The sequence below is a fragment of the Microtus oregoni genome, unplaced genomic scaffold, assembly GCF_018167655.1.
Source record: "Microtus oregoni isolate MIOR12 unplaced genomic scaffold, Mior012 000019F_ref0000042, whole genome shotgun sequence".
Lineage (NCBI taxonomy): Eukaryota > Metazoa > Chordata > Mammalia > Rodentia > Cricetidae > Microtus > Microtus oregoni.
Window position 1 is genome coordinate 32,264,645 of NW_024543078.1, and position 12,509 is coordinate 32,277,153.

Genomic DNA, 12,509 nt, shown 5'->3' on the forward strand with positions numbered 1-12,509 from the left:
ATTTTACTTTAATTTTTAAAAAGATGTATTTTTTGTTATATGTATTTGTGTATGTCTGTGTTTGGGTATGTAAATATAAGTGCAGGTGCCAACAGAAACCAGGATACCAGGAGAAGGGTGTAGGATCCCATGGAACTGGAGAGGTAATAACCGGAACACGGTGCTGAAACGGATCCTTCTTAAGAGCACTATGTACTCTTGACGATTGAGCTGTTATTAGCTATTTATTGTTGTTTAAGTATCGATTTTACATTACATTATTCTTCGACATTTTCTACAAAAATGTCTTAGAGTTTCCTTTAGCATCCTGCTTAAGTTGAATTCCTGAAGGCACTACAATTTCTTTCAACTGTTGGGTACACTGTCCTGAAATATGGTATTTGGTTAATCATTGTGGCTGATGAGTGTGTGAATGAATGAATTAATAAATGACAGAAGGCTGAGACCACAGACTCAAGAAGAGTTGGAGATGTGATAGGTTGATGGATCTCTGTGTCTCTAAGATGCTGGCTGCAAGGGGACATCCCCATGGTCTTTCTCAGTGTTTTACTAGAGACTGGATGGCCCAGTGTGTCCTTTTGTGGCCTGTCTCTTCACCTGGTAGCTTTGGCTACGTTTCAGAATTGCAGCTGGTTGCATCCATGGATGGGCTTGGGGTAGAAGCCATGTTGCAGTCCTTAAGACTGAGCTCTGCCATATTTATTGGTACACACCAGCACTTAGGAGGTCGAGGCAGGACAGTTGCTGTGAATTTGAGCCTAGCTTGGGCTTCAGAGTGAGTTTAACCCTTCCACTTCCCCAAGAGAAGAAGGAAGACCAGGAGGAGGAAGAAGAGAAGGAGGAAGAGAAGTGTTTTTAAATTGCCTTATTTCATTGGTCATGACAGGTCACAGGACAAACCAGGAAGACATCAGATTCAAAAGAAAGGGCTAGATGGGGCCTCTTAAAAAACAAAAGAGCCCAGATTTATTCGTTTTTAGTTTATGTGTGTGTTTGTGTGTGTTTGCTAGCATGTGCATATCGGGTTTGTGCAGTGCCTGAGGAAGCCAGAAGAAGATATCCCTGGAATTGGAGTTATAGGTAGGTGCTATGGAACAGAATCCTGATTTTCTCCAGGAGCAGCCAGTGATCTTAACTATTGAGCCACCTGAGCCATTTCTCCATCTCTAACTCTTTTTTTTTTTTTTTTTTTTTTTTGGTTTTTCGAGACAGGGTTTCTCCGTAGCTTTGGTGCCTGTCCTGGAACTAGCTATTGTAGACCAGGCTGGCCTCGAACTCCCAGAGATCCGCCTGCCTCTGCCTCCCGAGTGCTGGGATTAAAGGCGTGCGCCACCACCGCCCGGCTCCATGTCTAACTCTTGATGGGGGAATGAGTGACTCTGCAAAGACCCTGTGTAGTGCCATTATCTCTGAAACAAAAACTGACACACGTGTGGACATGATGGAAATAGTACAGGGTTCTTTGTCACATAGCTAATTAGCAGTCATTTTCTTTTCTTTTTTGCTGTTGTTAGACAGGCTCTCACTACATAGCCCTGGTCAAGCTAGCAATTGCTAAATAGCTCAGGCTAGCCTTGAATTGACAGAGTTCTTCTTGCCTCTGCCTCCCAGTGGCTGGGATTAAAGGCGTGCAGCACCTTGGCAGTCTTTCCCTATTTAACAAAAATGTGAGTTACCAGTGCCAGTGTTCCTTATTGTTGGCTGTGATTGCTCGTGATACATTGCAGGGCTGATGACGAAGTCCCTGGGAAACTGTGGCTATGGTCTGAGGCATGGATTTTTCTGTGGAAATGGGTCTGCTTATTTTGAAGCAATTACAACTTGATCCTTGGCATTTTAAGTGAGGAGAATGGCTTTAGAATAGGAATTAATGTTTCCTTGAAGCAGTTGTGTTTATTAGCTTAGCTTTTCTTTTAGTTCTTTAGAAAGCATTTTACCCATGATCATGTAATCTTTGTTTTTCTGTGTGGGAGATAAGACAAAGGTTAAAACACCAGGCTGGACCCTGGTGTCTCCTGATGATGAAGGTCTAGGATGGGCCCCTTCTCCTGTGTGCCTAAGAGCTCTGTGTGCAGACCTTGTCCTGTCCTTCCTTCCTGACCTTGGACTTTTAGACAGACCGTTGTGCCTGTCCCTGGACGTGTGATTCTGTCCTGAAGTCCTTATCAGATCTTGAGACTGGTGGATGCAGGATGTCCTAGGAGGGGACCCCTTTTGTGTCCTTTCAGAATTTCAGACTCTCATTACAGAAATAGACTTACATTTGATTTCTGATCTGGGGCCCATGTTGGGAGCATAGAGGATGTAGAGCGAGATTCGGCTGTTTTAATTCTATTGCCTTCCCCGGCAAGCCCTGCGTGGTTTGCCTGAAGCCAATGGAGACCTGAGCTCCCCTACCATGACCCCTTCTCCTAAAACTCAGAAGCATGGAGGTGGAAGACAGAACACCGAAGCCTTAAAAGCTGCAGCCGGCTCAGGCCAGCCCAGCCAAAGCTGAGAATGCTGGGATGGACTTGTTGATAACTGTACCAGAGGCATAATTTTTACCTGTTACCTCTAAGGGAAACAGAAAGCCCCAGTTCCAGTAATTTCCCCTTCTTTTCTCCCATCCTTATGCCTTGATTGGGGCCTTAATTACGTCTGCCCCGCTGGCTTGATTCTCATGGGGATTAGAGCAGACTAAATTGGGCTTTGCCATTTAGTGGATAACAGGGCTTCCTAAGGAATGTGAACCTAATTAGGGATCCCAGGGTCATGCCTAGCTAAGAGATCCCAGGAGCAAAGGTAGAGAGGGCTCTCTCTCTCTCTCATCCTTGGGAAAGTTAATAAAGTCTCCACTGCAGCCTGCATTTCATGCCCTTGTCCCTGTGGATGCCTTGTTCTTGCAGGCTTAGGGGGGAGCTTGACCTTGGCATTCACTGGCCCTGGCCTCAGGCGCTGGAACTGCTCCAGAAGTCACCACCATGAATGAAGAGACTTGTTGCTGCTTGGGGTCTAGCCCCGACTGATGTTCTGAGAATGCTCTGGTTCTCCCAGACCTTTAATAACTAACTATTTGGCTCAACGATGCTCCCTTAAGGTATCGGCCAGACTCTCTGAATTGTGTTTGTAGGAATGGTCGTTTACGAGGTGAAGTTTATAAACTAAGTCACCAGAGTGGGTTCTAATCCCATGTGACCTTCATCCTTCCAAGAAGAGTTTAAGATACAGGTAGGGAGGCGGAAGACCACGTATGGGTGGGTGGGGGGGGCAACCTCACAGGCCAGGGAGCAGCAGGAAACAGCCTTGAGTCACCTCAGCCAGTCTGTCAGTTGGCCTCTAAGGCTGAAGACATAAAAACCTCTATTGTTTAAGCCTTCTGTCTATGGGGCTTCACGGTGGCCCCAGCAGTCTAGCACGGACTGTATTAAAGTAGTGTGTCCCTTTGCTAAGTGACAGGATGGGGATGAGGAACTTCCCTCTTGGTTCACCTCCTCCGTATATATATATAGTGAGTGATAATCCTGGCTATAAAAAAATTTACAACTTACCTTTTCTCAAGCTTAATACAATGGGCCAGTTGATTGGTCAGTGATATTTGACATAGGCTGTAAGGGCTATAAAGTGATAAAAGCGCTTCTTGGAAAACTTCTCTGCCCCAGATGCTACACTCAGCAGAGATGAGCAGTGATCTGACCCCCATTGCATTGTGGGTCTCAGTGACAAGTCACCACTATCTCTGTGTGTCTCTTGCAAGCCCAGGCAGCCACAATATCTCTTCCACCCTCCTGATTCGGTGTTGTTGCCATGGGTTTTGGGTCCTCTGGAAATGGGGTTACAGACAGTTGTGAGCTGCTGTGTGGATGCTGGGATTTGAGCCTGGGTCCTCTGGAAGAGCAGTCAGTGCTTTAAACTGCGGAGCCATCTCTCCGGCCCCGCACTCTCTTGATTATGAAGGAAATTGTTGCCCTTCTTTCTGGCTTGGTGTCGAAGCTGAAGTAAATTTTGCCTCCAGTTTTATGTAGCCGTGAGTCATTGTTCAGATCAAAGCGATTTCTTGTTACTGTGAGCACCAAGATGGCTCTTTCAGCGCTGAGGTAGCTGGTGACTCACCTTTCTCCTCTGTTCCTTTATCTTGCTCCTGAAAGGCTGTTGGTGGATTTATTAGAAGTTATGTGCTTTTATTTATGGAAGCATTTGTTTCGTTCAGGGTGCGGTGCATGCTGGGCTCTGCCACACTGCAGCCCCAGCCCTTGAGTGCCTTTGCTGAATGCCTTAGATGACTGATGGCTGATATGGCTGGCTTGACTCCCCTTTCCACATCCCTGTGTGTGCATGCTTGATGCCAGCGTCAGAGAGCCCTCCCACGGGCAGACTTACATGGAGAGCGAACGAGAAAGGGGGCCAGCAAGCACCCAGGCTTTTACTGTAGTGGTTAACCGGTCGTGGAAAGTGGAGGGGCCTGTCTCTCCATTCTTCCTCCAGAGTTCTGTGACATTCTAGGAAACTCACTCACGGGACCCAACAGGATTGGGATTTTTGATGATTAACAAAAGGTTGAATGTAAATTTACCTTTATTCTGTTTATGTAGTAGCATGAAGTGGTTACAACCATGCATCTCGTAGAGACACTGGCAGGAAAATAATCACTCTTGACATGGCGTGGCCGAAATGTAATTTAGTCAAACATGACAATCAGTGCTGAATTCATGCTTTAATTGTGTGAATCAGAAGGAAGACAGGGTCTGCAGACTGGGTGTTTGTTTGAACTGGGCTGTCCTTTCGCTCTCTGGGAACCGTAGTCACAGTAGACCTGGTCCTCTCCTCGCCCCAGAGGCTCCTGCTGGCCATGGTGAGAGGGCAGAGGCAGCTGGTAGTGGCTGAGTCTTTCTTTTTTAAGGTAGGCTTACTTGTTGGTCAAAGCTCTGCCTTTTGTTCTAGCTTCAGGACATACGAATACACGTGGATACACACATGAACATGCTCACAGACAGACATTCTGACACAGGGAAGACACACAAACACATGTTCCCACAAGACATGCATATACATACATGTGTACACATATACACATCCACATATGCACACTTAGCTACTCTCTCTCTCTCTCACACACATTAGATCCCACTCACGGAACTCTCAAGACTTCTAGTCAGACAGACGGTTAGACCAACACACACATTTCTCAAAAATGCTCAATTTGGTTGGACCATCACACATTCTAGGCAAGCCTCGTATCATAGAACCCACCCACTCACCTTCCGCCCTGTCCCTGAATTTTAAATATGCACACTGCCATTCACACACTCACTCCTGGGACAGTCCTGAGTGGAAGGTTGTTGGCCCCTCCTGCTTCCGCCTTGATGACCTGGCTGGCTTGGAGACAAGGTTATCAACATCAGCAGGTTCCAGGCACCCACACAGCCAGGTGTGGGTTGGACACAGCCTTGTTTGTTTGTGGTTGTCCTTGGTAACCACAGATTAGGCCACAGACCAAGCCAAGTAAAGGCCATAAAATGGCTCTTATGCAGATCTCTCATATAAGAGGCCCTGGGTTAGGGTAAGAGAAGGACATGGGTTCCAAGATCTTCTGCTTACATAGCTCAGTCTATAGCTCTCTCCTGGGATCTTCTGTAGCTGCCAGACCTGCGCCTTTGCTGCCACCTTTTGTCACCCTGCATGCTCTCATCAGGGGGAGGGGAAGGCAACTGGGACCCAATTGGTGTCTTTTGTCTGTCTGAGGACCAGTTCTCCTTGATTCAGAGTCCCATGCTCAGGATAGAATACGCTCGCTTTCTGTGTTAGTAGGGTTCAGAACCAAGAGCTGCAGACAGGCGTGTCTTATAGGACCTATTTATGGTGCTGACTTGAGCCTACGCATGCGAGGCCCCCTGAAGGTGTGTCCTGAAGTGTGGAGCACAGCCTGCTTTTCTCTTGTCTCCGCCCTTCTGCAACTTGTTCACGACTCATGGATATTTAAAAATTATGCCCTGGGTGGGCGGTGCGTATCATGAAGTCATACACCGAAGGAGCCATCCCAGCTCAGAGATTCCTGGGTAGAAACACCTGTGGGATTGTACCTGAGGGTGGGTTGGCACTGGGCCCTTGTCCAAGTTCACTGCATTTGTGTCTGTTGCTCAGTGCAGTTCATGGCCTTGGGTAGATAGCCTGAGCACAGCCTGGAGATAGCCCCGGCTCCTGCGTTTTCCTCCATCATGTGGAAAGAGCTTCAGGACCAGAGTGTTTGATCAGAGCTGCAACTGGGGATGAGTCAGAAACAGATATCATGAGGTGCCATTCTGATCTGGACCCCGGGTAGTGATCCTCTTTCTGTCAGCTTATCAACTGCCCCCTCTTGCTATGTCACCTGGCTCTTCATGTTCAGGAGATGGAATTGGGGAGCTGGGCAGGTGTTTCTGCAGGTGATAGGGACAAGAAAAGCAATGATGATGAACCCTAGAGCTTTCTGGGCTCCTGTGAGGAGAAGGAAGTGTGGAGAAGCTGTATCCTGCTTTTCTAGACAATTTGGATGGAAGGTGGAACCTATGAGCCTACGAAAGCAGCCAGGGAGTCCAATCACAGAGCTGCTGAGTGTCCACGTGTTTCTTAGTACCAAGGAGACTGGCATGGACCAGGAACACTGGCATCCTGAGGGAGGCAGCCTCTGTTCATGGTTCAGATTGTGGACAGTTGCCCTCCTTATTCTAAACAAGGAGGAAGAAACCTGAAATACTGCTTACATCCTGGTGTCTCCTGTCCTGATAGCTGCTGATAGCTACATTGGAAAGACACATCTTGATGCATTTCCTTGATTGTAGACGGTCTGTTCAGAACTTGATTGAGTAACCTCTACTCATTTGCAGTCCTACGGCTCCACCCTGAACACCACTTGTTTATATAGAGATATGGGATACAGAAAACATATGACCCCCCCCCATTTGTCTGTTTTAGACAATGTCTCATTGTGTGTCCTTGCCCTGTCTGAACTCTCTACCCAGATCAGGCTGGCTTCAAACTGACAGATTCACCTGCTTCTGTTTCCCAAGTTCTGGACTTAAAGATGATGCTCATGGCCAGCCTCTGGCTGTTGTTAAACTTGAGTTTCTGGTGTGGCATAGGAACTTCTCCTATACATCCTTTTGGTCAATTACTTGAAAATATTGATAAAGTTTATATTTAGAGTAGTTTCCAACATATAGAAAATTAAACATTAGCTTGGTGAATTTAAAAGTCTTTGTAATGCAGAATGCTTAATGACTCAATATCGAGGCATTGTTAACCAAGGTCCACAACCTACAGCGTAGGTAGGGCGTTTATTGGGTGTTGTTCATTCTGTGAGTTTGGACTGTTGTCAGTGATATGTACCCACCATGACAATGTCAGTCCGATAGTTCAGCTGCTCTCAGCGTTTGTCTGGTTTTCCTCTTACTCATCTCTCCCCTTAGCCCCTGATAACTATTCATATTTCACTGTTTCTGTAGTTGTGTGTTTTCTAGAAGGTCATAGTTGGACTCACGTAGTAGGTGGCATCTTCAGGTTGGCTGCTTCATCTTAGTGACAGACATTTAATGTTCCTCTGTGTCCTCTCATGCCCTCTCAGGCCATTTCTGCGTGGCGATGAGTATTATTCCGCGTTGTGGAATTCAGGTGACATTCTAAGGGAGAGCCTGGTTCCTCATGCGTTCCTTACCAGTGTGACTGTGTCACAAGGCACCAGGATGCCTGTGTGCCCCCACTGAAGGCTTGCAGGAATGGAGTGAATCATAGCATTTCATTAACCGTAGGTTCCCCCTGGTCCAGCATAGTCACCGTCCTATAAGGTCCTGTCACCAGCTCCCTGTGTTTCCGAAGCTACACTTTATATTTATTTATGGACTCCTTCCCCCACCCACCAATCAAAATTTAATATGTACATGTGGAGCCAAGGACACACAGATTTGAATTAGGTGTTTCTCTGCCTGCCGGTTACTGTCTGAGTCCAGAAGAGCTGAGGATGTATTTGGGGGAAAGGTGAGTGCAAAGACAGAGGACCCCTGTCTCTGCCAAGAATATGAGTCATGATCTTGGTGGAATAATGGCTTGTCCCCGATAGGTGAGTGGCCATGTGTCACATGTTTCTGGAGAAACTCACTGGGCAAGATAAGCAGGAGGCCTATAAATAATGTCCCCACCAGGGACCAAGGTCATACTGCTGCCTACTGCCCCAGATTGTGAACTGCAGTGACCAGTCAGGCCCCTTGTGTCTCCTTCTTTGCCAGCTCCAGAAAAATCTTGGAGAACTGGAATGAGCCAGGGTCTGAAGTGGGAGAACGAAGAGGAAGCTGGGGAGTGTGGCAGGTCATGGGGTAAGGTCCTCGGCCGCCCCCCAAAGGAACGAGAAGCCAGTCCAATGGCTTGACTCCCACAGTGACTTTTAACTGAGGGCCGCAGCATTCTCTGTCTCTGTGTTCCTACTTCTCTTTGAGCCTTCCCAGCTGCCTGGTCAATAATAAGGTGCTGCTCTGAGCTGAGGGATTAACTGAGGTCTTGCAGCTTTGCCTGGGATGCTTTAGTGAGCTGACTGAGAGAGTCCAAGGGAAGTTCTTTCTCGTCTCACGTGGCGACACAGTCAACAGGAATAAATACATACAGACTCCCTTTTTAGTTTCGTATGCACAGATCATAGATCGTTAAGGAGAAAGCAGCCCATTTTGCTAAGAAAATCCATCCCTGAACGTGACTGTAAAGACTGTGGGCAACTTGAAACCACCCTTCAGAGCCTCCACCTCCTCTGGATCCCACTTCTCATGCTCCCCAACGAGGAAGGGTTGTTTCTGGAATTCTCAAGAAGGCTCCAAACTTCCGCAGGGTTAGCAGAGTGTAGGTTCTGTTGAGTCCCGGCATCCCGACACAGCCGCAGCTTCAGGGAACCCGCTTGGGCTACTGTGCCCATTGACTGAGAACCCCTTGCTCATGTCTCTTTTTCCCTTTCAAGGTGGCGGTTCCCTGCTCTGTGCAAGTCCACCCGGGCCAGGTAAGACCGTCACATCCCTTTGGGACTTGGTGTGAGCAGGTAGGGAGGTCTTCCTGTTTTTTTTCAAGCTCTGCTCTCCCTTCGGACTTTGCTCACCTAGAGGGTGGAAGTGCACTCTTGTTTGTTTTCATTAAGATCGAAAATTCTATTGGACTAGGTGGCTCACACCCTTAGTCCCAGCACTAAGGAGGCAGAGGCAGGCAGATCTCTCTGAGTTCGAGGCCAGCCTAGTCTATAGAGTAAGATGTGACAGACAGGACTATACAGAGAAACCCTGTCTCGAAAAACAAACAAACAAAGGTGGAAAATCCCTGTGCCCTTTTGTAGTGGCAACCTTTGAGGCTTGGCCCCCTGGCGAAAGGTACCTAAGCTGTTCTTAGTGTCAGTACCATTGTCCCAGGGTGGCTTTGTAAGCGTCCCAACAGTACCAGCAAGGCCACCTCTGACACTTGCCGTGCCCTGCTTTTTAGCTCACCGACAGCAACACTTTCTCTTTGATGCGTCATTAGGTGAATGTAAAATTTCCCTCTGCTTCTCAAATGAGTCTGCTTTGAGTGCCATGGCCACCTGCCCTCTGTGTTTTCCTGGTCCCCTCCCACTGTGTTTAGTGACTTCTTAACTGGGAGGAGGCCTGTGGACTGGGAGGTGAAGAACAAGGTAGTCTTCTTGCTGTCAGTCAGGAGTGGCCCTGAAGAGGCCGCTGTTTGGCTGCCTGTGGCTGTTTGTGGAGTGCACACTGCCCCAGCCTTACTTGTGAGGGAAAGAAGTGGCCTGCCATCTCTCCCAAGGTGCCTTTTGTGTATTGCTTGACTTTTCCCTACTGGATGAGGTCATGCTGCCACCCTGCTTCTCCTGTATGTAGCACCCAGTGGCTCAGTTGGTGTCTTTGCTTGTTTTCCTGCCTTCATGTTGTGGACAGAGCCCAGCGCTCTCTAGACACGAGGCTGGTGCTGTGTATCTCGTAGGGTGGTAGAACGTTCTCTGAGGGCTCACCTGAGAGGTGGCACAGCAGCCTTGTTCTCCTGCAGAAGCCACACTGAGGTCCCGCCTCACTGCTGAGCCTCAGCTTCCTTCTGTTTCCAGTGAGAGGGGTGGCGGTCCGTGGCCTAGGGGCAGCCAAGCAAAAGCCAAGGGATGCTGGATTGGCACATCACAGATGCCTCATTCACAAGATGGCTGTTGTGACTTGCCCTTTTGAGTGCGCTCAAAGGTCTCCTTCCTCTGGGAATGTAAGCTATGCATCTGATGTCATTGGAGGGATTTCTACCCAACCATAAAGACCATGTCAGAGTACTGAGTGCGGAGTACTGTATGCCTAAATCCAGGCTGCTGTGCTGGTTTCAGGGCTACCGAGGGCCACTGCCATTCCTTCCCCTTCACTTCTCTGTAAACTGCATAATCAGGGTCCTGAGACACGTCTGCCTGTTTTATGTATGTCCTTGTTATAAGTGTAAGGGTACCTAGATGTATGTATTATGCCTACCTATAATTATTATGTTTGTATGAATATATGTATTACACATGCATTTGTAAATATGTATTATATCTATAAATGTTGTATTTGTTGTTTATAATTTTCCTGTGTGTATATTGTATATAATTACTGATTGCTATGCCTATGAATTTGCATGCATGTCTGTTATATGATTTTTATGTGTACTTGATTGTGTATATTTATACGTATACATAAATATAAAACATACATTGCTTGAGTTCTGAGAAATACATTGCTAGGTGGTATTTACACAAATTGAGGTGGTATAATCAAATGTAATAGCATGGCTGATGCTTAATTTTTTTAAAAAATATTTATTTATTATGTATACAATATTCTGTCTGTGTGTATGTCTGCAGGCCAGAAGAGGGCACCAGACCTCATTACAGATGGTTGTGAGCCACCATGTGGTTGCTGGGAATTGAACTCAGAACCTTTGGAAGAAGCAGGCAATGCTCTTAACCACTAAGTCATCTCTCAGACTCCCGTGATGCTTAATTTTTAAAAATGTTTTAAGCTTCTTTTGTTAACATCTAACACCCAAATGGACACATGCATGCACGGATGCGCGCGTGCGTGCACGCACACGCACACATGCACGCACACATGCACGCACACACGCGCACACACACACACACACACACACTAGCTGAGACTACTGTTGTCACTGCTGCCTGCACGGGGCTGTGTGATGCAGTCTCCCCTGTGTGACACCTGCAACACAGAAGGGTTTTGTTCCTGCATTCTCAGCATCATTTCTTAGTACAGAGAGCATCCAATATTCCTGTACTCCTGGCCTTAATGGGCTGAGAACCCTCTAGCGTTGGTCTTGGAAGTTGAATTGGCTTGAACACTCAGATGTCACGGGGAGAACACTAAACATGTGACTGGTCAGGTTACCTGAGAACAATTTTGTTTTCCTGGTTGTCATTCGCTGAGTGATTTCTCTGTGTCTGACACTTTGCCTCCTGAGGTCACCTCTGAGGCTTAGTCAAGGTCCCGAAGGTCGTCCAGATGTGGTGTCTTTGCAGCTGTGCACTTGCTGAAGCTAGAGCCACATCTTCACTGAGTCTGTTCTGGAGTTAGTCACAGCCTGGGTCCTAACAGCCCTAACAAGCTAGGCTTGGCCACCCATCCTCAACATGTCAATTAAAGAGACAAATAACCGGAAGAACCAGGGAAAGGAAACTTACTCAGTGTGCTCATTGAAGTCCAGTACACCCCCATCCCCGCCCCCCAGTCTGTCTTCATGGGTACTGATATGCAGTTAGGTCTAAACAGAGGTTTACATAGTTGAACAATCCTGGTCAACGTTGGTCCTACGTGTCATCTTGGGCTTTTTCTCTCCCACAAGGTGGTCTGACTAGTTGCCAGAACCCTGTGATCCCTTCCTGGGAGAGTCCTCGGACAGGCAACAGGCTTTAGCTTTACCCTTCTCCCAGCGTGAGTTTCCTGGGGGAAGTTCCAATTCTTTGAGACCCATTGTCTCAGGGGTCTGATAGGCAAAGGGAGGACCCACTCCAGGCTCTTTAGAATATCTTCCCTCCTGCCAGGATGGTTACAATGATGCTTCTAGTGTTTAGTGTAACGCATCTGTAAAACAAGGAGCTGTCTTGTGCAAAACTGCTCACTTAGTAAAAGTGGGGAGGAAATTAGTGTTTATTTAGGGCTGTTGTATTTCCTGTCCAGGACTGGTTACCTTCTCATGAATTCACAGTCACAGGCACGTCTGTGGGATGCCCATTCTGGGACCAGTATCTGCAGACGCTCTTCCACTGCTCATGGATGAACTTGACAAGCAGAGGTTTTGTTGTCCTGTGTCTTCTGAGTCCCAGATGCCATTCCTGGTCTCAGTGTCGTCTGAGCTGACATGACACACATGTCCTTTGGGATACTCCTGGCTCTTTCTGCCTGTGACATTAGGGGTCCTGCGTGTCCTCCGGGTGTGCTGTATGCTTAGGGGGCAGTTGCTTCTGAGGCCACCCTTTTGCCTTGCCCATGCCTGCCCTGCTGCTGTGACCT

General features: G+C 47.5%; 1 protein-coding gene across 5 annotated transcripts in view; it reads left to right on the forward strand.

Annotated features, from left to right (window-relative positions):
* The window catches only part of Tns3 (tensin 3), a 232,873-nt gene that overhangs the window by 69,729 nt on the left and 150,635 nt on the right, over positions 1-12,509 (forward strand). For 4 of the 5 annotated variants that reach the window (XM_041668817.1, XM_041668815.1, XM_041668810.1 and 1 more), the window contains exon 4: positions 8,954-8,992. The exons of the other annotated variant lie outside the window; for it this stretch is intronic. Coding sequence is in view for 1 of the 4 variants with exons in the window: in XM_041668810.1 (XP_041524744.1) it covers positions 8,954-8,992 (39 nt within the window). In the remaining 3 variants the exon portion in view is untranslated. The remainder of the gene's footprint in view (positions 1-8,953; positions 8,993-12,509) is intronic. 5 annotated transcript variants of the gene reach the window in all.